This window comes from Populus nigra, chromosome 5 (assembly GCF_951802175.1).
Source record: "Populus nigra chromosome 5, ddPopNigr1.1, whole genome shotgun sequence".
NCBI classification, from domain to species: Eukaryota; Viridiplantae; Streptophyta; class Magnoliopsida; order Malpighiales; family Salicaceae; genus Populus; species Populus nigra.
Genome location: NC_084856.1, coordinates 3,197,577 through 3,223,781, shown reverse-complemented (window position 1 = coordinate 3,223,781; position 26,205 = coordinate 3,197,577). Strand labels below are relative to the sequence as shown.

General features: G+C 40.1%; 1 protein-coding gene across 1 annotated transcript; it reads left to right on the top strand.

Moving 5' to 3' along the window:
• The first annotated feature begins 23,429 nt into the window (after positions 1–23,429).
• LOC133694064 (chlorophyllase-1, chloroplastic-like) lies at positions 23,430–24,928 on the top strand. Its single transcript, XM_062115486.1, has 2 exons — positions 23,430–23,814; positions 24,019–24,928. Exons 1-2 carry the CDS (start codon positions 23,467–23,469, stop codon positions 24,757–24,759), a joined length of 1,089 nt encoding a protein of 362 aa, XP_061971470.1. The 5' UTR covers positions 23,430–23,466; the 3' UTR covers positions 24,760–24,928.
• Positions 24,929–26,205: the final 1,277 nt, after the last annotated feature.

Below are 26,205 nucleotides of genomic sequence, written 5' to 3'. Positions count from 1 at the left end.
TAAAACTCCAGAAATTACAGGGGGAACACTTCTGGAACCGGAGGAACAGTGGCGGCGCGTCCTCCCACGCGCCACCGCCACTGGCGGCGCGTGGGTTCACGCGCCGCCTTGAAATTCAGACAGCGTGGGGGGGCTGTAATGGCTTCCTCCCCTCTTCACTTTCCTGCTCCCCGTGAGGACCCAATCACCTGCAAATCCAAGAAACGCAACAAATGCAGTTGATTTTAGTGGTTTTTCTTTGTTGTTTTTTTTTTTTTAGATCTGCTCTCGGGTTCTTCTCCCGGATCTGTCCCGTTCGGGTCTGCTGCTATGGATTTCATCTCCTCCTCTGCTTCGGGCGGCGCTGCTGGCTGATGGTGGATCTGTGGCCGGGCATGGAGATCGGAGGAGAAGCTGTCGTGGCCGGCTGTTGTGGGGAGGAGCTGCTGCTGTGGCTGGTTGATGGGGAGAGAGCTGGGTCTCTCGGCTGTGGGCAGAAGTTGCCGCTGCTGGAGGTCTTGCTGCTGGAGCTGGGTCTGTTGGCTGTGGGAGAGAAGAACGGTGATTGGCCGAGAGAGGGGAAGGTTCCAGCGGCGGTTCTGGCTGGAGAAGAGGGAGCGGCCGAGAGGGAGAGAGGCAGAGGGGAAGTGGCCTTGTGTAGGGGAGCTGTGAGGAGGGGAAGGAAATGGTGAGGGGGACACCTACTTTTGGCAAATGGGGGGGTTCGGTTCAGGAGCTGGCTGAAGGGAGAAAAAATTGAAAACGGGGAGGGGGAAGATCTGCTGCGGGGGAAGAAGCAAATCAAAGGGGAGGGGCGGCCAGCCTCTGTAAACAGGGAAAGGGAGGCTTGCAGCCGCCCCTGCTCTCTCTCCTTTTTCAATGGGAAGGGGGGGCGCTCTCTCTTTCAAAAAATAGGTTTAGGGTTTTTTCTGATGTTTCCAAAATTACCCCCCCCTCAAAATTCAGTTTTAGCATGGTATTTATAGGAAAAGTTTTGCTAGGTTTTCAAATTAGTCCCTCAACTTTTCCTTTCCTTCTCTTTTCCTCTTTTTTTTTTGTAAATTTTGATTTTTCTTATTTTTTTGTATTTTTGAAAGCGAGCAAATATCAACGTCGACTCAATGAGGAATGTTGCTACCCAATTTTTGACCCATGTTTTAATAAATTTTCAGAAAAAAATCCAAAAATAGCGAAAAGCATTGAAAACCCAAAAAAATACATTTTTAATACATTTGCATCGTTTTTAGCATTTGCAGCGTCGTCTAAAAAAGAATTTCAATTTTCAAAGGTCTTTCGAACGCGTTCAACTTTTAACGCGTTAATTTTAAAATCATTGATTTTCCTCATTGAGTCGACGTTGATATTGCTCGTTTTCAAAAATAAAAAAAAAATAATAAGAAAAATCAAATTTACAAAAAAAAGAGAGTTGAGGGACCAATTTTGAGGCTCAAACAATATTTGCCTATGCATAGGGAATTTTGAATATTGGATGGGGGGGGGGGGGAATTTTACAATTAAAAGGGGGCAAAACTTAATATCTTTTCTGCTCCCCGGCACCCATTGCGCCGAAGAGGCGCTACCCTCCGGGTCCAAGACCATTTTTGATCCCTCTCTTTCGGCTGAAAATCAGGGGAGGAGCCTAGACAGCAGCCGCACCTTGTTTTCACTTTCCAGCCGACAGGAGGCTCCTCCTTTTTGGCTTTTCTTCTTCCCCACAGCAGCTGGCAACAGGTCCTTGGTCCCCGGCCCCTCTTCCTTCCCCGCTGCTCCCTTTTCCTTCATATAGGCAGACCTAACGTATGAAAAGGAGGGAGGAAAGAGAGCTGATAGCTCTGCTGGATCTTCGCCAGGCCGCCAGCCCTCCCTTGGCTGGAATTTTTTGCCTTCTTCTCCCTCGCCCAGCTGAGACTCACAGGGGTTGATTCCCCATCCCCCACAAACCAGCCACCCGAAGACCAGCCCCTTCGTCTCCCTCCAGCTTCTTCACCCAAAACCATCCTTCCATCTCCAGTTTTCTGCCCACACAAGACAACCCATCACCTCCTCTCTCTTACTCTGATCTTCACTCATCAACCGGCCATAGACCAACAACAGCCACGAATTAGCTCCCCCTTCCACAGATCCTCTCTCAGCTGCTCCCTTCTCCAGCCGCAGCGGCGCCTTCTTCATCCGGCAGCACCCAGCAGAGCCTTCCTTCTCGATCTCCTCCCTCACAAATCGCCTTGCAGCCGACCTCCAGCAGCTGCAGCTTCTGCCCACAGCCGATAGACCCAGCTCTCTCTCCATCAACCGGCCTCCAGCGAGCACCACAACAGCAGCAGCTCCTCCCGAACAGCTTCCAGCGGCAGCAACCATCAGACAGCCTCCACACCGTCAGCTAGTAGCGCCGTTCATGCCCGGCCACGGATCCACCATCAGCCAGCAGCGCCGTCCGAAGCAGAGGAGAAGGAGATGAAATCCATGAGACAGAGAAGAGATGAAGCAGGGAAGAGGAGCGGATCTGAAGAAAAAAAAAGAGAAGTGGACCAGATCTAAAAAAACGAAGCCGATTGAAAAACAAAGAACAAGACTGAAATCAACTTGCTCTGTTGCGTTTTCTTGATTACTTTGCAGGTCACCACCGGCAGAGAAGAGAAAAGGAGAAGAAGCTGAGCCGAACCCACCATTTTCCGGCATATCGCGGCGGCGCGTGGACCCACGCGCCGCACTGTTCATGCCGTCACAGAACTGGTCCCAGCACTGTTATGGATTTTTGGATGGCTGTTTTGTAATTTTAGAATTGTTTAATGTAATTTTTGTTTAATGTAATATTGGTTTAGTTTGGAGTTTTTTTTGTTGTACTTTGTGTTTTGTAAACATGTAAGCAAAAAAAAAAAAAAAAAAAAAAGAGAAAAAAATACAGTAAAGAAAAAGAACAGAAAAAAATACAGTGAAGGTGTATGTGTGTTTGTGTATTTTTTTATTTTATGTATGTTATTGAATAAAAAAAAATGAATTTAATATTTTAATTTATATGCACAAATATCTAAAGGACAGATAAAAATCATGTTGTATTTCCCATGAAAATGTAGAACATGTATCTACATATATTTTGGGAACCAATAACTGATTTATCAAAGCTTTAGAATTGGGCTAAAATTTTATTTTTAAAAACACATCAAGTCCACGAAGCAGCTTACCTCAGGTAGGGTGTGTTAGGGGTGCAAATACCTTCCCTAACCACAACCAGTCCCTTTCCCGTGAATCTCTGACAAGACCAGTACATCAGGTTTCCTAGTAGCCCTCAATAAATTACTAGGTGGTGACTCCAATGAACCAATCAAATCAACATAACGAAAAATCGCCAGCTGATGCCGCTCGGATATTTTTTGACGTGCGACAGAATGGCGACTCCACTGGGGAAGGTACTGTTTCTGACAATATTGGACTAAGCTTTGTGTATTTGATGTGTTTAAGTTTTTGTATTTTTGTCTTGTTTTATTTTTTCCATGCATTTTTAGAATTGTTTCATGCATCACTTGTATTTATTTTTGAAAGCACACACAAGCTTCAGGTTAGGAGGGGGACTAGCAGCTTACCTTACGACTTTTAGTCAAGGTTTAAGTTTGTGTAAACCCCAACTCTTCGTTGAGTGCTTAGACTGGTAATAGTTGGACACGTGCCATCTCATTGCCTACAAGCCCCTATATTGCCTTCAAGAGGGTGATCACTGGGACAACAAGAGATTCTTTTTAGAGACCAAGTAGTAAACCTACCTTTTGTCTCACTTAAAAAGATTAGAACCTGCCTTTAGGAAGTGTGCTCCGTATATATTGTTTTGCATAAGGGCAAACCCTTCTTGAAGCATCTTGAACTCAAGACTTTTGGGTGACCCAATGGCCGTCACTCAGAAAATTTTCATTGTATTCTTGTTTCATCATACAAGAGTTACGACCATATGTCACCCCTCGAAGGGCGAGTTCATCATATAGTTTACATGTTCATACATTTATCATGCATGTACCGAGAAGAAAAATAGGTTCCCCTATCCGAGGTTTACTACACTGGATGGAAAAAGGTGGATAATAAATAAAGGGGTCAGAAAGAGGCTCATTGTTAAAAGGAAGTTGAGAGCATCAGAGGTGAAGTAGCTAGACTCAGATCTGCTTGAGCAAGTGTTGAGCATTAAATGGAAAGGGAATGTCTGCACAATTTTCTGTGAGAACATCACTCATCCACGTCCCATTGAAGCTGCACCTCTCCTTTTCAGTCATGAACAACGACAACAACGCCTTCAGTCATCAACTAATGACAACTTTTGTTCTTGGTCAAATGCCCTGTTAATTGTTCATCGCCTCCACATCTTTCAATGGCACCAAATAACTGCTAGCCTTCTATGCATGGTGCGTTAGCCTTCTTTGACGTTACCCTAATTGTTAGCTCAATTCCAGTTCAGCGGCACAAGATGTAAAAAAAAAAAACAAAAACAAAAAAAAACAAAAAAAAACAATAAAAAAAAAAATCCCGAAAAAAAAAAAACCGAAAAAACCCATGATTAGACACTGAACTTCTACGTTGCAGAGCTCTCTCTACAAAAATCTGTTTATAGCTCTGCAAGTTGGGAATGCAAGAGGGGATTTATTAGTTGCATATGCTATGAAAATCTCTCATCAGTTTCAGCCCAAAGACACTGTGGCTGGTTGAAGAGCTAGACCTGGTAAAAAAAAAAAACATCATGAGTAGACATCAAACTTCTATGTGGCAGAGCTCTCTCTGTAGAGATTTGTTTGAGGATCTGCCAGTGGGGCATGCAAGAGGGGATGCAGTACTTTCATACGCTATAAAAATTTGTCTCATCAGTTTCAGCACTGAAACGCTGGAGTAGGCCGAAGAGTCAGACCTAGTCTGAAAACATGAGGAGTCATCAAACTTTGACGTGGCAGAGCTCCCTCCACAAAAACCCGTTTGTGGTTCTGCAAGTGGGGAATGCAAGAGAGGATGTAGTAGTTTCAGATGATATGAAAATTTACACCACCAGTTTCAGTACGAAGACACTGTAGTGGGTTGAAAAGCCAGACGTAGTCTGAAAACAGGGGCAAGCATCAAACTTCAACATAGCAGAGCTCTCTCAACAGGAATCTGTTTGTGGATCTGCAAGTGGGAAATTCAAGAAAGAATATAGTAGTTTCAGATCATCTATGATTTTCCTCCTAATAGTGTCAGTATTAAAAATGCAAAAGTAGAGAGAAGAGACATGCCTATACTGAAAAACATGAAGAAGACTGAAACTTCCACAGAGCAGAACTCCCTCTGCAGGTGTCTGTTTGTTGCACCGTCAGTGAGGGATGGAAGAGGAGACAAAGGAGTTTTAGATTCATCAGGTTCTCTTCCAATAAAGACAATGCATGATTCCACACGTTGGTAGTGACAATGCTGCAAGTTTCTAGGCGCTGCCAAGATTACCTAGCTGGTGGAAGTTTTCCAACAACCCTCAACAAACCACAACAACATTGGAAGAATGACATGATGTTGTGAAGATCATCGAAAGAATTGAGCGAGCCATGAAGAAGTGAAAGATAAGAAGATAACTCTGAAGGCAGAAAACCTTATTCATGTGGTTTAACCAGGTCTCACTGTAGCATCAACTGCTCAAGTACTTTTGTCAGGATTGACTTCCCTTTGCCATTTGAGTTTATTTACCAGCACCTGTCAGGTTCCAGACTTTTTGCTTGACTCCAACAAATCCCATGCAGCCATCATTTTCTAGGTGGTATAATCCAGACAAGAAATGGGATGTCATGATGGGGTCCTCGACCATTTCAGTTGAACAAATGCAAGAGTTTTAAGAATCGAGCTCAGTTTGTGAAAGATGATGTCATCGATCATTTTGTCGCCAGAGCATCCTTAGAATGATGAGTGATCAGAAATGCTTGGCCAAGCACAAATATTGCCAGAAAAGCTGATCCAAGAATGGTGTTGAATTGTCAATCATTTTTGTCATGAATTTTGCCATCTTGCATTTTGTTTTGGGGTCACATCTCATCCTTGAACGAAACATGTTTTTCCTTTATCTTCCTGTTGTTTTGAAATCAAGAGATGCTTATTTCAAAGGGTATTTTGACAAAATATGCTTGATCAAACTCCAACATGCAAAGTTTAATCCTGAACATTAAAAGTGTTTTGATTGCGGAAATGACTCGATGCTTGAAAATTACATGAGGTGACCAAACAATTTTGAACTCATACCTCCTGAAACTGAACCACACTTGTAGCTAATTTTTAGCAGTATGCATAATGACATGTAGTGGATTCAATAGTTATGGACTCGTGAATCATGATTCTTACAAGTCCAAATCATTACACTGGACGAGGTCAAAATTTATCGGTTCTAACCGACCTTGCTTGAAATGAGAAAAGGCCATCTTTGTTATCCCTTCACTTTCTAAAAGATTATATCCCTTGCAGTCCCATTTTGAGCCTGGTAAAATATTTTCTTTCAAAAAGAAACCTTGACTAGGATCACACCCCATACTGGGGGCAAATGAGAGATATCTTGAAGACAATGATAGAATCAACGATAAAAGAAAGGCTTAGAATAAAAGCCCAATGATTGAGAAAGGGAGAACAAGAAAAGCCATAGATTGAGGGCCATCCAAGAAAACTTTGAGGAAGGTTATGTAAAAGCAAAAAAAAGAGTGGAATGAAAGGAGAATGCATATCAATTCTAAGAGGGGCAAATTAGGTTTCAATTGAAGAAAGACACAACAAATGCCAAAAGTCAACACAAAAAAAAATCAAGTTTCATGTCTTTTGGTGTGTCTAGGATAAAGCCTTTAGTGTCTTCAAAAGGATTAGATTGATTATTCATCAAAGAAAAGTTGGATTTACATTATGACCTATGTTAAGAGAATTCTGATCTTTGAGATTAACAAGGTTATATGTCACTTTCTCCACAACAACAACAAGAAAAAGAGTTGATGAATAGTTTGATGTTGATCCTAGGTCTTTGAAACCCTCAAACACTTTTTGAGCTTGTGAAATCCCTTTCTTTCATAGCCATGTACCATAACCTGCATTACGTGCTTTTAAAAGCCCTTTTTGATCAAGTAAGCAATTTGAACTGATAAATGGCGATCTCAAAACTTGAAGAGTCTTTTCCGTAAGGGTAGTGACTTTATGAATCAAGCTACAGATTATTATGCATGTTGATAAAATTGGTGCTGAAAAAGAAAACAATCTTTCTTGATGAATCCTCAAGTTTTGACTTGAGCCTTTTGTTTTCCTTGAAATTCACAGAAGGTCACCTCATCGCAGACCATCAAAAGATATACCCAAGATCAAAGATTAAAACTGATACAAATAACCATGAAAAGAGTCATTTTAATCTTATAACAGGTCATTTCTGTTTTCAAAATACAAGACAGTCACAAGATCATATTGAATACTGTGTGTTGGGTCTTTGACCAAAAAGCTTGATTTTCAAAAGATCTTTTCCAAAACTGATATCTCTTTGATTTCATTTCAACAGTTAGACTTGAATTGACATGATCTTTGAAATGTGAGAGTTGATTCCAGAACAAGAAAGATTGTTAAACAACAAGAACATCAACCGAATTTGCAAAATCCTTGACAAGAATGACATTAACACTTCTTGACACTCCTTGAAAAGTTGACCACCTGGGGGCAATACAGTGGATCCTGAGTAGGAAAACAAACAGTATTCAGATCAGCTGGGGGCAAAGAAAGATGATTAAATGATGAATCAGTGTACCGAAGACAATGGTGTTCAAAGAAAGATAGTCAATGAACGAGCATATTCAGATCATATTGGGGGAAATGTTGTTTAAAGATAGTCCCTGATCTAGTGAACCCCGTCAACAATCGGGAAAGCAAAGATACACATGAAGGACATCTTTATATCGTCATGTTTTGAAACATGGCTATCGATGTGGGCATGCAGTTGTATTTGAATGAATATTGAAAAGATGTGCACTCCACCAAGACTGCGGTGGAACAATGCTGCACTTAAAGGACAATCTCATATTGTCATCTTTTGAAACATGGTTATCGACAGATGGTATTGCATAGTTGCATTGGAATGAATGTCAGAAAGATGCACACCACCAAGACTGACTGTGGGACCATCTATTCTGAAGCTCAAATGTGCACTTCGCCGTATGAATATAGGTGATAACATGAACATCATTGATGATGTCGAGACATTTCTTCCCACTATCTAATTTGACAAGCTGAAAGGAATCCATGAGAAAAAACATTGAGCATACAACGAGGAGTCTTTCACTGCAAGCTATGAGATGCATGTCTGAACGACTGGATGATTTCCATGAAGACTGGTGATAACATATACTTGAAGAGTATTGTTTCAACTGGGGGCAAGTGCATGACTGATTAACAATCTTGATGGGTGTTGGCATGATGCACACAACCAATTGAAAGATAATTTTCAGAAAGATCCAGGAGAGAATCCTTCATGATGAATCAAGCAACACCGCACTTGGGGGCAGAGTTAAGCTTGATAAACAACAAGAGCAGTAATCATTGTGGACAACCCAGGAGGGGCACTGCACTTACAACTGAGTGGATGGCTAGCGCATGAATGAGCCAAGGCATCAAGAGAACAAAGAAAGCTTTGGAATACAAACAAAGGCACCCTGTGATGATGGAACATCGAAGAGGGGGGACCTATATTTCAAATCAGGTAAGGATGCATACATGTCAGCTAACGTTAAAACATTGTACATATTTTTTTATTTTGTTGCAGGAAAAATCCTCAATGTAGTTTAGCAAGATTGGGAACCAAAGAAAAAAAAAAGAATAAAAAAGGAGAATCATTGAGCTGATAATAACAGAGAATCATGGTTGTGACCTTGGAACCAGAAGAAGATGAGATAAGCCTTACTGTTAGGAAAATCTCAAAGAAATGAAAAGATCAACCTTGCAATCAGGAAACATCGAGTTTTCAAACCCTGCGATCAAGAATTATCAAGAAGCACCAAGTTTTCTGGCCCTTCTTCTATCATCCCTTCATGACTTCGCCAGGTAAGTCCCATTTTTCACACTTGTCACATCACATCCTCCACTTGGGTTCGTCACCCATACAATGAGACCATTATTTTTCTTGGGTTCGTCACCCATACAATGAGACCATTATTTTTCTTGGGTTCGTCACCCATACAATGAGACCATTATTTTTCTTGGGTAGGTCACCCATACAATGAGACCATTATTTTTCTTGGGTTAGTCACCCATACAATGAGACCATCATTTTCTTGGGTTTGTCACCCATACAATGAGACCATCATTTTTTCTTGGGTTAGTCACCCATACAATGAGACCATCATTTTTCTTGGGTTCGTCACCCATACAATGAGACCATCATTTTCCGTGGGTAGGTCACCCATACAATGAGACCATCATTTTTCCTGGGTAGGTCACCCATACAATGAGACCATTCTTCATTTTTTTACCTGGGTAGGTCACCCATAACAATGAGACCACTTCATATTTTTCTCATCTTCCATCTGGGTAGGTCACCCATTATAATGAGACCGCACATCACATTTTTTCCATCTGGGTAGGTCACCCATAACAATGAGACCACTTCATTTTTTTTTTCTTCCATCTGGGTAGGTCACCCATTATAATGAGACCACACTTCACATTCTTTCCATTTGAGTAGGTCACCCATCATAATGAGACCGCTTTCCATATTCTTTCCACCTGGGTAGGTCACCCATTACAATGAGACCACTTTTTACACATTTTTTTAGTTCCAGTTGAATGAGGTCGCCAGATGGGATCTCCTGTAGCTTTGGTTAAAGGGAATCGCCAGATGGGATTTCAGGTTGACCGAGCTACCACACATTTTTTAGTTCCAGTTGAATGAGGTTGCCAGATGGAATCTCATGTAGCTTTGGTTAAAGGGAATCGCCAGATGGGATTTCAGGTTGACCGAGCTACCACATTTTTTAGTTCCACTTTAATGAGGTCGCCAGATGGGATCTCATGTAGCTTTGGTTAAAGGGAATCGCCAGATGGGATTTCAGGTTAACCGAGCTACACACATTTTTTTAGTTTTTGTTCAATGAGGTCGCCAGAGGGGATCTCATGTTGGTTCTGGTTAAAGGGGATCGCCAGATGGGATCTCAGGTTAGCCCAACCACACGCAGGATTTTGGTTCTGGTTAAAGGGGATCGCCGGATGGGATCTCAGGTTAGCCCAACCACACAGATATTGGTTCTGGTTAAAGGGGATTGCCAGACGGGATCTCAGGTTAGCCCAACCACACAGATTTTGGTTTTGGTTCAAGGAGTAGAAAGAAAGAAAAAAGAAAAAAAAGAGAAGGAAGAGAGAACAGAAAAAAAAAGAGCAAGGTCTTTAGATGAGTGGATAGACAAGTTTTTCTTTACAAAGCTTACTACGCAAAACATTGAGGAGTTTTGCTTTGTAAGCATTGTAAAGAGGGGGCATCTGTTGCTACCCAATTTTTGACCCATGTTTTAATAAATTTTCAGAAAAAAATCCAAAAATAGCGAAAAGCATTGAAAACCCAAAAAAATACATTTTTAATACATTTGCATCGTTTTTAGCATTTGCAGCGTCGTCTAAAAAAGAATTTCAATTTTCAAAGGTCTTTCGAACGCGTTCAACTTTTAACGCGTTAATTTTAAAATCATTGATTTTCCTCATTGAGTCGACGTTGATATTGCTCGTTTTCAAAAATAAAAAAAAAATAATAAGAAAAATCAAATTTACAAAAAAAAGAGAGTTGAGGGACCAATTTTGAGGCTCAAACAATATTTGCCTATGCATAGGGAATTTTGAATATTGGATGGGGGGGGGGGAAATTTTACAATTAAAAGGGGGCAAAACTTAATATCTTTTCTGCTCCCCGGCACCCATTGCGCCGAAGAGGCGCTACCCTCCGGGTCCAAGACCATTTTTGATCCCTCTCTTTCGGCTGAAAATCAGGGGAGGAGCCTAGACAGCAGCCGCACCTTGTTTTCACTTTCCAGCCGACAGGAGGCTCCTCCTTTTTGGCTTTTCTTCTTCCCCACAGCAGCTGGCAACAGGTCCTTGGTCCCCGGCCCCTCTTCCTTCCCCGCTGCTCCCTTTTCCTTCATATAGGCAGACCTAACGTATGAAAAGGAGGGAGGAAAGAGAGCTGATAGCTCTGCTGGATCTTCGCCAGGCCGCCAGCCCTCCCTTGGCTGGAATTTTTTGCCTTCTTCTCCCTCGCCCAGCTGAGACTCACAGGGGTTGATTCCCCATCCCCCACAAACCAGCCACCCGAAGACCAGCCCCTTCGTCTCCCTCCAGCTTCTTCACCCAAAACCATCCTTCCATCTCCAGTTTTCTGCCCACACAAGACAACCCATCACCTCCTCTCTCTTACTCTGATCTTCACTCATCAACCGGCCATAGACCAACAACAGCCACGAATTAGCTCCCCCTTCCACAGATCCTCTCTCAGCTGCTCCCTTCTCCAGCCGCAGCGGCGCCTTCTTCATCCGGCAGCACCCAGCAGAGCCTTCCTTCTCGATCTCCTCCCTCACAAATCGCCTTGCAGCCGACCTCCAGCAGCTGCAGCTTCTGCCCACAGCCGATAGACCCAGCTCTCTCTCCATCAACCGGCCTCCAGCGAGCACCACAACAGCAGCAGCTCCTCCCGAACAGCTTCCAGCGGCAGCAACCATCAGACAGCCTCCACACCGTCAGCTAGTAGCGCCGTTCATGCCCGGCCACGGATCCACCATCAGCCAGCAGCGCCGTCCGAAGCAGAGGAGAAGGAGATGAAATCCATGAGACAGAGAAGAGATGAAGCAGGGAAGAGGAGCGGATCTGAAGAAAAAAAAAGAGAAGTGGACCAGATCTAAAAAAACGAAGCCGATTGAAAAACAAAGAACAAGACTGAAATCAACTTGCTCTGTTGCGTTTTCTTGATTACTTTGCAGGTCACCACCGGCAGAGAAGAGAAAAGGAGAAGAAGCTGAGCCGAACCCACCATTTTCCGGCATATCGCGGCGGCGCGTGGACCCACGCGCCGCACTGTTCATGCCGTCACAGAACTGGTCCCAGCACTGTTATGGATTTTTGGATGGCTGTTTTGTAATTTTAGAATTGTTTAATGTAATTTTTGTTTAATGTAATATTGGTTTAGTTTGGAGTTTTTTTTGTTGTACTTTGTGTTTTGTAAACATGTAAGCAAAAAAAAAAAAGAAAGAGAAAAAAATACAGTAAAGAAAAAGAACAGAAAAAAATACAGTGAAGGTGTATGTGTGTTTGTGTATTTTTTTATTTTATGTATGTTATTGAATAAAAAAAAATGAATTTAATATTTTAATTTATATGCACAAATATCTAAAGGACAGATAAAAATCATGTTGTATTTCCCATGAAAATGTAGAACATGTATCTACATATATTTTGGGAACCAATAACTGATTTATCAAAGCTTTAGAATTGGGCTAAAATTTTATTTTTAAAAACACATCAAGTCCACGAAGCAGCTTACCTCAGGTAGGGTGTGTTAGGGGTGCAAATACCTTCCCTAACCACAACCAGTCCCTTTCCCGTGAATCTCTGACAAGACCAGTACATCAGGTTTCCTAGTAGCCCTCAATAAATTACTAGGTGGTGACTCCAATGAACCAATCAAATCAACATAACGAAAAATCGCCAGCTGATGCCGCTCGGATATTTTTTGACGTGCGACAAGGAAAATCAATGATTTTAAAATTAAAGCGTTAAAAATTGAACGCGTTCGAAAGACCTTTGAAAATTTAAATTCTTTTTAGACGACGCTGCCAATGCTAAAAACGATGCAAATGTATTAAAAATGTATTTTTTTGGGTTTTCAATGCTTTTCACTATTTTTGGATTTTTTCTAAAAAATTATTAAAACATGGGTCAAAAATTGGGTAGCAACAGATGCCCCCTCTTTACAATGCTTACGAAGCAAAACTCCTCAATGTTTCGCATAGTAAGCTTTGTAAAGAAAAACTCTAAATGTTTCTTCTTCTTTTTTTCTCCTTTCTTCCTCTTCTTTCTTTCTTTCTTTCTCTCTCTTTTTTTTTCTTTTTTTTTTTCGTTAACCTGAGATCCCATCTGGCGACCTCCTTGAACCAAAACCAAAATCTGCGTGGTTGGGCTAACCTGAGATCCTATCTGGCGATCCCCTTTAACCAGAACCAACATGAGATCCCATCTGGCGACCTCATTAAATCAAAACTATCATGAGATCCCATCTGGCGACCTCATTAAACCAAAACTAAAAAAATATGTGTAGCTCGGTCAACCTGAAATCCCATCTGGCGATTCCCTTTAACCAAAGCTACATGAGATCCCATCTGGCGACCTCATTGAAGTGGAACTAAAAACTGTGTGGTAGCTCGGTCAACCTGAAATCCCATCTGGCGATTCCCTTTAACCAAAGCTACATGAGATCCCATCTGGCGACCTCATTCAACTGGAACTTTTTTTTTTTTTTTTTAAATGTGGTAGTTCGGTCAACCTGAAATCTCATCTGGCGATTCCCTTTAACCAAAGCTACATGAGATCCCATCTGGCGACCTCATTCAATCAAAACTAAAACTGTGCAAAAAGTGGTCTCATTGTAATGGGTGACCTACCCAGGGGGAAGAATGGCCTCATTATAATGGGTGACTTACCCAGGTAAAAAATGATGGTCTCATTGTATGGGTGACAAACCCAAGAAAAATGATGGTCTCATTGTATGGGTGACGAACCCAAGAAAAATAATGGTCTCATTGTATGGGTGACGAACCCAAGAAAAATGATGGTCTCATTGTATGGGTGACTAACCCAAGAAAAATGATGGTCTCATTGTATGGGTGACGAACCCAAGAAAAATGATGGTCTCATTGTATGGGTGACTAACCCAAGAAAAATGATGGTCTCATTGTATGGGTGACGAACCCAAAAAAAATGATGGTCTCATTGTATGGGTGACGAACCCAAGTAAAAATGATGGTCTCATTGTATGGGTGACTAACCCAAGAAAAATGATGGTCTCATTGTATGGGTGACGAACCCAAATGAAAGATGTGATGTGACAAGTGTGAAAAATGGGACTTACCTGGCGAAGTCCTGAAAGGATGATCAAGAAGGGCCGAAAAACTTGGTGCTTCTTGATAATTCCTGATCGCAGGGTTTGAAATCTCAATGCTTCGTGATTGCAAGGTTGATCTTTTCATTTCTTTGAGATTTTCCTAACAGTAAGGTTTATCTCATCTTCTTCCCGTTCCAAGGTCACAACCATGATTCTCTGTTATTATCAACTCAATGATTCTCCATTTTTCCTCTTTTTTTTTGGTCCCCAATCTTGCTAAACTATATTGAGGATTTTTCCTGATTCGAAATATAGGTCCCCCCTCTTCAATGTTCCATCATCACAGGGTGCCTTTGTTTGCATTCCCAAGCTTTCTTTGTTCTTTCGATGCATTGGCTCATTCATGTGCTAGCCATCCACTCAGCTGTAAGTGCAGTGCCAACCATAGGTTGTCCACGACGATTACTGCTCTCGCTGTTTATCAAGCTTGACTCTGCCCCCAAGTGCAGTGTTGCTTGATTCATCATGAAGGATTTTATCTCCTTTGGATTCTTCTGAGAATTATCCTCCGATTGGTTGTGTGCATCATGCCAACACCCATCAAGATTGTTAATCAGTCATGAACTTGCCCCCAGTTGAAACAATACTCTTCAAGTATATGTTATCATCAGTCTTCATGGAACTGTCAGGTCATCTAAACATGGATCTCATACCTCGCAGTAAAAGGCTCATCGTTGTAAGCTCAATGTTTCTTCTCCATGGATTCCTCTCAGCTTGTCAAATCAGATCATGAAAGGAAATGTGTTGGCATCATCAATGATGTTCATCACCCATATTCATGCGGTGAAGTGCACATTTGAGCTTCAAAACAAATGGTCCCACGGTCAGTCTTGGTGGGTTCATCTTTCTGACATCCATTCAAATGCAACTGTACGATAACCATGTTTCAAAGGATGACAATATGAGATTGTCCTTCAAGTGCAACATTGTTCCACAGTCAGTCTTGGTGGTGTGCATATGTTAGATGTTCATTCAAATGCACTCACTTGATAACATCTTTCAGGAGTCATGGCCATGTTTAGAGGGTAACCCAAGTTAACGATAATAAAATGCTCTTCAAGTGCAACATTGCTCATCAATTGCTGCTGAAGTTCACTAAATCACTGACTGTCTTTGAACAACATTGCCCCCGGTAATGATCTGAATGCTTCTTCTGCTGATTAGCTTTCTTTAAACACCATTGTCCTCAGTGCATTGATTCATCATTTGATCATCTTTAATTGCCTCCATCTGGTCTGAATGCCTTTTGTTTTCCTTCTCAGGGTCCACTGTATTGCCCCCAGGTGGTCAACTTTTCAAGGAGTGTCAAGAAGTGATGTCATTCTTGTAGGATTTTGCAAACTCGATCGATATTCTTCTTGTTTGACAATCTTTCTATTCTGGAATCAACTCTCATACTTCAAAGATCATGTCTATTCAATGTCTAGTTGTTGAAATGAAATCAGAGAGATGTCAGTTTCTGAAAATCAAGTTTCTTCGGTCAAAGATCCAACACACGTTATTCGAAATATACAGTCCTTTGATTGTCTTGTATTTTGAAAACAGAAATGACCTATTGTAAGATTAAAATGACTTTTTTCATGGTTCTTTGTGTCAGTTTTAAACTTTGATCTTGGGTATATCTTTTGATGGTTTGCGATGAGGTGGCCTTCTGTGAATTTCAAGGAAAACAAAAGGCTCAAAGTCGAAACTTGAGGATTCATCAAGAAAGATTGTTTTCTTTTTTAGCACCAATTTTATTAGCATGCATAATAACAAGTAGCTTAATTCATGAAGTCACGACCCTTATGGAAAAACTTTTCAAGTTTTGAGAGCGCCATTTATCGGTTCAGATTGCTTACTTGATCGAAAAGGGCTTTCAAAAGCACGTAATGCAGGCTATGGTTCATGGCTATGAAAGAAAGGGAATTCACAGGCTCAAAAGGTGTTTAAGGGTTTCAAAGACCTAGGATCAATATCAACTATTCATCAACTTTTTCTTATTGTCATTGTAGAGAAAGTGACATATAACCTTGTTAATATCAAATTCAGAATTCTCTTAACATAGGTCATAATGCTAATCCAACTTTATCTCTGATGAATAATGAATCTAAAAAATTTTGAAGACACTAAAGGCTTTATCCTAGACACACCAAAAGACATGAAACTTGATTTTTTTGGTGTTGACTTTTGGCATTTGTTGTGTCTTTCTTCCATTGAAACCTCCTTTGCCCCTCTTAGAATTGATAGGCATTCTCCTTCATTTCCACTTTTTTTTGCTTTTTCATAACCTTCCTCAAAGTTTTCTTGGATGTCCCTCAATCTATGGCTTTTCTTGTTCTCCTTTCTCAATCATTGGGCTTTTATTCTAAGCCTTTCTTTTATCACTGATTCTATCAATGTCTTCATCCTTCCTAATAACATATCTCTCATTGCCCCCCAGTGTGGGGTGTGATCCTAGTCAAGGTTTCTTTTTTGAAAGAAAATATTTTACCAGGCTCAAAATGGGACTGCAAGGGATATGATCTTTAGAAAGTGAAGGGATAACAAAGATGGCCTTTTCTCATTTCAAGCAAGGTTGGTTAGAACCGATAAATTTTGACCTCGTCCAGTGTAATGATTTGGACTTGTAAGAATCATGATTCACGAGTCCATAACTATTGAATCCACTACATGTCATTATGCATACTGCTAAAACTAGCTATATGATGTGTGGTTCAGTTTCAGGAGGTATGAGTTCAAAATTGTTTGGTCACCTCATGTAATTTTCAAGCATCGAGTCATTTCCGCAATCAAAACACTTTTAATGTTCAGGATTAAACTTTGCATGTTGGAGTTTGATCAAAATATTTTGTTAGAATAACATACTAAACATCTGTTGATTTCAAAACAACAAAGAGACAAAAACAAGGCATGTTTCGTTGAAGGATGAGGTGTGATCCCAAAACAATATGCAGAATCCCATAACAATATGATTGACAGTTCATCACCATTTTTGAATCAGCTTTTCTGGCAATATCTGTGTTTTTCCAAGCACTTTTGATCACATGTCATTCTGAAGATGTTTGGGGGACAATATAGCCAATGACACTCTCATTCGCAGACTCCACTTGTCCTTTGCTCAGAACTTCCAGACTCTTTTCTATTCAATTGAAATGGTTGAGGACTCCACCATGACCTCACATCTCTTTTCTGGATTATACCACCTAGTAAACAGTGGTTGCATGGGATTTGTCGGAGTCAGGTAAAAGTCTGGAATCTGGCAGATGCTGGTAAATAAACTTCACATGGCAAAGGAATGTATATCTTGGGCAAAGATATTAGAGTGGTCGATGACACAACGAGACTTGGCTCGACCACATAATTAAGGTTTCCCACTGTCAGAGTCTTCTGTTGATTCATCTCTTCACAGTTTTGGAATCCATGGCAGATCCTTCAATCTTTCCCATCTTGACAGCTAGCTCAATTCTTTTGGCAATCCTCACAACATCATGTCAATCTTCCAATGTTGTTGCAGTTGTATGAGAATTGTTGGAAACCTTCAAGTAGCTAGGTAATCTTGGCAGCACCCGGAGACTTGCAGCATTGTCACTGCCGACGTGTGGGATCACGCGTTGTCTCAATTGGAAGAGAAACTGATGAATCTGAAACCCCTTTGTCTCCTCTTCGATCCCTCACTGACGGTGCAGCAAACAGACACCTGTAGAGGGAGTTCTGCTCTGTGGAAGTTTCAGTCTTCTTCATGTTTTTTCAGTCTAGGCATGTCTCTTCTCTATACTTCTGTGTTTTCATGTTGACACTGGTAGGAGAAAATTATAAATGATCTGAAACTGCTTCATTCCTTCTTGGATTCCCCACTTGCAGAGCTACAAACAGATTTCTGCAGAGAGAGCTCTGCCACGGTGAAGTTCTATATTTGCCCCTGTTTTCTAGCTCAGGTCTGGCTTTTCTGCCTACTACAGTGTTTCAGTGTTGAAACTGGTGGCATAAATTTTCACATTGTCTGAAACTACTACATCCCCTCTTGAATTCCCCACTTGCAGAGCCACAAACGGGTTTTTATAGAGAGAGCTCTGCCACGTCAAAGTTCGATGACTGCTCATATTTTCAGACTAGGTCTGACTCTTCGGCCTACTACAGTGTTTCGGTGCTGAAACTGATGAGACAAAGTTTTGTAGCGTGTGGAAGTACTGCATCCCCTCTTGCATGCCCCACTGACAGATCCACAAACAAATCTCTACAGAGAGAGCTCTGCCACATAGAAATTTGATGTCTACTCATGTTTTTTTTTTTTATCAAGTCTGACTCTTCAACCTGCCACAGTGTCTTTGGGCTGAAACTGATGAGAGATTTTTATAGCATATGCAACTAATAAATCACCTCTTGCATTCCCAACTTGCAGAGCCATAAACAGATTTTTGTAGAGGGAGCTCTGCCACATTGAAGCTTGACGACTGCTAATATTTTCAGACCAGGTCTGACTCTTCTGCCCGCTACAATGTTTTGTTGGTGCCACTGGTGGGAGAAAGTTTCAAAGCATATGAAACTACTACACCCCCTCTTGCATTCCCCACTGGCAGATCCAAAAACAAATCTCCACAGAGAGAGCTCTGCAACGTAGAAGTTCAGTGTCTAATCTTGGTTTTTTTTTTTGGTTTTTTTTTTTCTTGTGCTGCTGAACTGGAATTGAGCTCACAGTTGGGGTAACTTCAAAGAAGGCTAATGCACCATGTACAGAAGCTAGTAGTTATTTGGTTCCATTAGCAGATATGGAGGCGATGAATAATTATCAGTGCAACTGAACAAGAACAAAGGTTGTCATTAGCTGATGACTAAAGGCATTGTTGCAATTATTCAGGACTGAAAAGAGGAGGTGTAACTTCAATGGGACATGGACAAGTAGTGTTCCCACAGAAGACTGTGTAGATATTCCATTTCCCTTTGATGCTCTACACTTGTTCAAGCAGATCTGATTCTAGCTACTTCACCTCTGATACTCTCAACTTTCTTTTGACAATGAGCCTCTCCCCGACAACTTTCTTCGTTTCTATCATCTTTCTTCATTCACGTGTAGCACAACTTGTGTGGGGGAAACCTATCTTTCAACCCGGTACATGCATGATATATGTATGAACATGTAAAACTATATGATGAACTCGCCCTTCGAGGGGTGACATATGGTCGTAACTCTTGTATGATGAAACAAGAATCTTGATTCTTGCCCCAAACTCTACAATGAAAATTTTCTGAGTGACGGCCATTGGGTCACCCAAAAGTCTTGAGTTCAAGATGCTTCAAGAAGGGTTTGCCCTGATGCAAAACAATATATACGGAGCACACTTCCTAAAGGCAGGTTCTAATCTTTTTAAGTGAGACAAAAGGTAGGTTTACTACTTGGTCTCTAAAAAGGATCTCTTGTTGTCCCAGTGATCACCCTCTTGAAGGCAATATAGGGGCTTGTAGGCAATGAGATGGCACGTGTCCAACTATTACCAGTCTAAGCACTCAACGAAGAGTTGGGGTTTACACAAACTTAAACCTTGACTAAAAGTCGTAAGGTAAGCTGCTAGTCCCCCTCTTAACCCGAAGCTTGTGTGTGCTTTTAAAAAATCAAAATATGTGATGCATGAAACAATTCTATACAATGCATGAATAAAAAATAAGACAAAAGCAGAGAATTTAAACACATCAAAAACACAAAGCTTAGTCCAATAAAGTTGAAAACAATACCTTCCCCAGTGGAGTCGTCATTCTGTCGCACGTCAAAAATTAGCGCGGCATCGGCTTGGCGATTTTTCTGTTATTGATTTGATTTGCTTGATTGGTTCGTTGGAGTCGCCACCTAGTAATTTATTGAGGGCTACTAGGAAACCTGATGCACTGGTCTTGTCAGAGATTCATGGGTAAGGGACTGGTTGTGGTTAGGGAAGGTATTAGCACCCCTAACGCACCCTACCTGAGGTAAGCTGCTTCGTGGACTTGATGTGTTTTTTTAAAAATAAAATTTTTAGCCCAATTCCAAGGCTTCGATAATTCAGTTATTAGTTCCCAATATGTAGATACATGTTCTACATTTTCATGGAAAATATAACATGATTTTATCTGTCCTTTAGATATTTGTGCATATAAATTAAAATATTAAATTCATTTTTTTTTATTCAATAACATACATAAAAAAAACAAACACACACACATCTCTTTTTCTATTATTATTCTCTTTCTTTTCTTTTCTTTTTCTTTTTTACATCCACAATACAAAATACAATTTCTAAACAAACTAAACAAAAATTACAATAATATTACAATAACATAATCTAAAAATTACAAAACAGTCCCTAAAACTCCAGAAATTACAGGGGGAACACTTCTGGAACCGGAGGAACAGTGGCGGCGCGTCCTCCCACGCGCCACCGCCACTGGCGGCGCGTGGGTTCACGCGCCGCCTTGAAATTCAGACAGCGTGGGGGGGCTGTAATGGCTTCCTCCCCTCTTCACTTTCCTGCTCCCCGTGAGGACCCAATCACCTGCAAATCCAAGAAACGCAACAAATGCAGTTGATTTTAGTGGTTTTTCTTTGTTGTTTTTTTTTTTTTAGATCTGCTCTCGGGTTCTTCTCCCGGATCTGTCCCGTTCGGGTCTGCTGCTATGGATTTCATCTCCTCCTCTGCTTCGGGCGGCGCTGCTGGCTGATGGTGGATCTGTGGCCGGGCATGGAGATCGGAGGAGAAGCTGTCGTGGCCGGCTGTTGTGGGGAGGAGCTGCTGCTGTGGCTGGTTGATGGGGAGAGAGCTGGGTCTCTCGGCTGTGGGCAGAAGTTGCCGCTGCTGGAGGTCTTGCTGCTGGAGCTGGGTCTGTTGGCTGTGGGAGAGAAGAACGGTGATTGGCCGAGAGAGGGGAAGGTTCTAGCGGCGGTTCTGGCTGGAGAAGAGGGAGCGGCCGAGAGGGAGAGAGGCAGAGGGGAAGTGGCCTTGTGTAGGGGAGCTGTGAGGAGGGGAAGGAAATGGTGAGGGGGACACCTGCTTTTGGCAAATGGGGGGGTTCGGTTCAGGAGCTGGCTGAAGGGAGAAAAAATTGAAAACGGGGAGGGGGAAGATCTGCTGCGGGGGAAGAAGCAAATCAAAGGGGAGGGGCGGCCAGCCTCTGTAAACAGGGAAAGGGAGGCTTGCAGCCGCCCCTGCTCTCTCTCCTTTTTCAATGGGAAGGGGGGGGCGCTCTCTCTTTCAAAAAATAGGTTTAGGGTTTTTTCTGATGTTTCCAAAATTACCCCCCCCCTCAAAATTCAGTTTTAGCATGGTATTTATAGGAAAAGTTTTGCTAGGTTTTCAAATTAGTCCCTCAACTTTTCCTTTCCTTCTCTTTTCCTCTTTTTTTTTTGTAAATTTTGATTTTTCTTATTTTTTTGTATTTTTGAAAGCGAGCAAATATCAACGTCGACTCAATGAGGAAAATCAATGATTTTAAAATTAAAGCGTTAAAAATTGAACGCGTTCGAAAGACCTTTGAAAATTTAAATTCTTTTTAGACGACGCTGCCAATGCTAAAAACGATGCAAATGTATTAAAAATGTATTTTTTTGGGTTTTCAATGCTTTTCACTATTTTTGGATTTTTTCTAAAAAATTATTAAAACATGGGTCAAAAATTGGGTAGCAACAATAACCTTTATAGATTCATTTATCCTAAAATGTAATGTTAAGTACAACAATCATATTTGTAGTTCAATTTTAGTGAATTGCCCGGAATTGATAGCTATGCTCATTAGTTGGTAAGACTCATGCATGCATAATCATAGTAAATGGATTACTTATTCAAAACCAAGATATTTACATCATTCATGAATGGACTATATTGTCATCCTCATTTGACACCAAAACATAATGACCTTTAAATGTTTATTTACATTAGGAATCATTATTGGATGATTAACCAAAACGGTTTGATTTATTTTAAAAAAAGACTTTAATTTTTGAAAATAAAATTACAAGATATAAGTATTATCATCAATCAACATCCAAAGTAATAACTTGTTCTAAGTTTATTTACCTTGAACATTGTAGATGAATAGTATAGCAAAAAATAAGATTTTTTTTGGAAAGTAAACAAATATAATTGGAACCAAATAAAGAATTTATAAAGAATTTGGAATTTGTTTCTCTAAATTCCAATCCTTTTTTTAAAAAAAAAAATTATGGTCACTCTCTCTTGCGACTAAGGTTTTGGTTAACATTTTGAAATAGTGTAGAGGAAGAAGAAAATAAATAATCCCCTCTCTTCTTTTTTCCTCTCTATTTATAGTCTAACTTTATTTTATCATTTTCTCTCAATTACTTGGTCCCCAAATAGCTTAATTTCAATTTGATCCTTTTTTTTTTCTTGTTTTCACTCTAGCCTCTTGTTTATTTTCTCACTGTTTTGATTTTTTTTTTGTATTTTGATCTTTTCATGAAAAGCAACATTAACTTCAATTTGAAAAGAAAAGTAATCAAGAAATGAGAAATGGATGCAAATACGTTTAAAATATATTTCTTTGAATTTAATTTTTTCAGAAAGACATCAACAAGATAAAAATAGTTGAAAATTACAAAATGGTCGTATTGATGGTCGAAATGCATCGAAAACATGTTTTTTTTTTTTTGCTTTTTTTAATTTTGAAAAATAATTTTAGAACTAGGTTATGACAATCCATATTAAAAAAGGAATTTCTTCAAAATTAAAAAAGTGCCTCCAAAATGATTGGCCACAAGTTAAGTCTTCGATGCATCGCCTATCATAAACATCACACTTCATATTGATAAGAAGCATGTATGGGTTTGAAGGAATACATTTAGGTTCCAGTCTACCCTTTTGAAGTCTCTAAGCATGTTGATCTTCTCTTCTTTATGTTTGTTTGATTCCTGTTTTTGGTAATTGATCCGACTAATCATATCTTTGTGTTAGGGTTCTCCACGCTGTCTTTTAAGCACTCTAAATAGCCTTCACTCCTTCATGATCATGAGCTAGAAAGATGCTGTTAATAATTTTGTTCATTCAACAAGCAAACTTAATCTAATATTAATTAATGTAGTGTATACTGATAAGAAATTAAGGTTTCTTAAACTCTATGATCCAGCAATCATAGTAAAAAACAATTTCATTCATTAAAAAAGTCATTTGACTTGTTGAGATATTTTTTTGAACTTGAACCTTTTAATACTCTTACGTAACTAGTTATTAGTCCTTTGTAGTACATGAATGATATGGATGGTTAGCATACGAAACGTGTCCAAATAAAGGAGGACGTACAATGTTAATCTTTTCAAAGGGGGGAGACGCTGATCATCCCCTTATATAACAGGTAGAGATCGGTCTACATTCTCGCCTACCTCTCTACGATAATTAATGCACAGAAAGAAAATGGAAACACGCTTGGTATTTCTTTTAGCAGCGTTGTTGGCAACAGTACTGCTGGAATATAAACCTGTTTTGCCAACACTAGCGTCTGAAGCTGATCACTCTGTTTTGGCAGAAGTTAGTGTTTTCGAAACAGGAAATTTTCACCCAATACAATCTGATGTAGGAACATCCTCTAGCTGTTCACCTCCTAGATCCTTGTTGATTTTTAGGCCAGAAGAAAAGGGCACGTATCCTGTCATCTTGTTTCACCACGGCACAGGCTGCCAAAACTCTTGGTACACTGATGTTTTCAAATTCATCTCTTCTCATGGATACATAGTGGTCGCACCGCAGGTACTCCTTTTTCCATGTCCTTTCTTAATACATCCAAACATACTGTACAAATCGATTCATTCTTCATGAGTTTCATGTATAACTTTTAATAAATCGGCAGCATACCATGGATATGTGTTGTTCCATGTATTTTATTTTTGTCTAATTTTGATGAAGAAATATTCTCTGTGAAGATTGACCTGACATTGGAGTTTTGATCCTTAGTTATACGGATTGATGCCACCTAGCGGACAAGTCGAGCTTGACTTGGCAGCAGAAGTGGCAAACTGGTTACCCTCAGGTCTCCGGTGTGTGCTACCTGAAGATATTGAAGGGGACATGCACAACCTCGCTCTTGCAGGCCACAGTAGGGGTGGATACATTGCATTTGCTCTTGCACTTGGGCTTGCCGATGTTTCCTTAGACGTTGACTTTTCAGCGCTGATAGGAGTAGACCCCGTTGCGGGGACTTCCAAAACTAATCAGATGGAGCCCAAAATACTCAATTACGAATCTTGCTCTTTTAACTTTTCGATTCCTGTCGCCATAATTGGTACTGGGTTAGGCAATAAGCCAGCCTTCCCCATCTTACCGCAGACGTGTGCTCCAGATGGGGTGAGCCACACGGAGATTTTCAATGAGTGCAAACCTCCATGTAGCCATTTTGTTACTACAGACTATGGCCACATGGACGTTTTAGATGACGATATAGGTCTAATTGGGGAAGGAGCCCGTGCGATGTGCAAGGGGTCTCGGTGGGGGGTTAGCAGGGATCCCATGAGAAGAACTGTAGGTGGCGTTTCTGTCGCCTTTTTAGAGGCTTTCTTCAAAGGCAACTACACGGACTACAACAAAATTCTGCAAAAACCTAATTATTTTGCTCCTGCAACACTTGATCCAGTCCAGAACAAAAGTGAAGGGACATCGTGCTCAAGTTTATCTGCTATGTCCGTTGATGAACTCTAGTGGCAATTGATGAATAATTCTCCTCTTTCCGCAAAGGTGCTATCAAAACACTAAAGAAGAGAGTGCTGCTCAGTACCTCCATGTTTGGTGGCCTCGGACCTGTCGTAACTTATGTAATATTGTAACTTATGTTCTAATAAATACCTTCCCTGAGGTTCTTCTGTTTTAAGCAACATCTCACAATTTCATAATTTATCAATCAATCTCTTAACTTATGTTACTTGAGGGTGTTCTTTACCGCCATCATAACCTATAAAAAGAGCGGCTGAAATTGTTTTTATTAGCTCGTGGCCGTTCTGTTAATTTTTGAAGTCCATGACCATGCGTGGTTCAGGCAAAAGAAAAATTATTAAAGGGGAAAAAGAGAGCAGGAAAGTGAGTGAAAAACATGAGAAAGGTTTGGAGTGATTGGACAGGTGATAGCACGAAACTCAATAAAAAAAATAAAGCAATTCCAAGAGAGAAGAACTACACATACTAAAATGAACGGTGGAATTGGTAATTCTAGCTGCTGTTAGATTTTTTGATTTTTTTTAAAAGTTTTAAATTAATATTTATTAATATTTTTATATGTTGTTTATATACAAATATTAAAAATTAATATATTTTTAAATAAAAATCACTTTAAAAATATTCTCTATTATAATTTCAAACACTCTGTAAATGATAAAAGCTTTCTGACGAGGCAGGTCTCCAAATTAAAAGCTAGCCGATGACTTTTCGTGGAAGAGGGGGGGCTAAGACCGAAGGACAAGAAGGCTAGATATTCGAGAGGCATTTTTCGTGGGGGGGGGGGGGGGGACTAGTGACTGACAGTCTGTTGATTTTTTGAAGTCAGAGGCAAAAGAAAAAAGAAAAAGAAGGCATTGTCAAAGAGAAAAGAAAAGGGAGGAAAGTGAATGCAGAATTTTGAGGAAGGTGCGAGGTGAATTAATTAAAGGTGAAAGCACGCAACTCAATACTAAGGAAATTATCCAGTGTTTTTTTAATAAAAATAGCGAATGAGATTTTCAACTTTTATTTCCATTACTAAGTTTGAAATTTTTATATTTTGGTTTAAAATTTTATTTTTTTATTTAAAAAAATTATCAAAAAAAATCGACAAGAAAGAAAATTGATTAATTTCAACATTTGTATCACTTTGTTTAGAAACACGATGCAAACTGCGTTCCTACAAAATTAATTTTTTAAAAAAAATTAACTTTTTTGTATATTTTGAATTGTTTTGACGTGTTGATCTTAAAAATAATTTAAAAAAATAAAAAAAATATTATTTTGATATATTTCAGCATGAAAAATTATTTAAAAAATAACCACAACTCCGCTACCAAACAAGCTTTAAAAAGAATTAAGTTCATGTTCATATACTGAAATTCTTTAAAGAAGCTTGATAAAGATGGTGTTTTTTTTATGTTTTCAAGTGAGAACCAGTTGAAAAATAGTTTT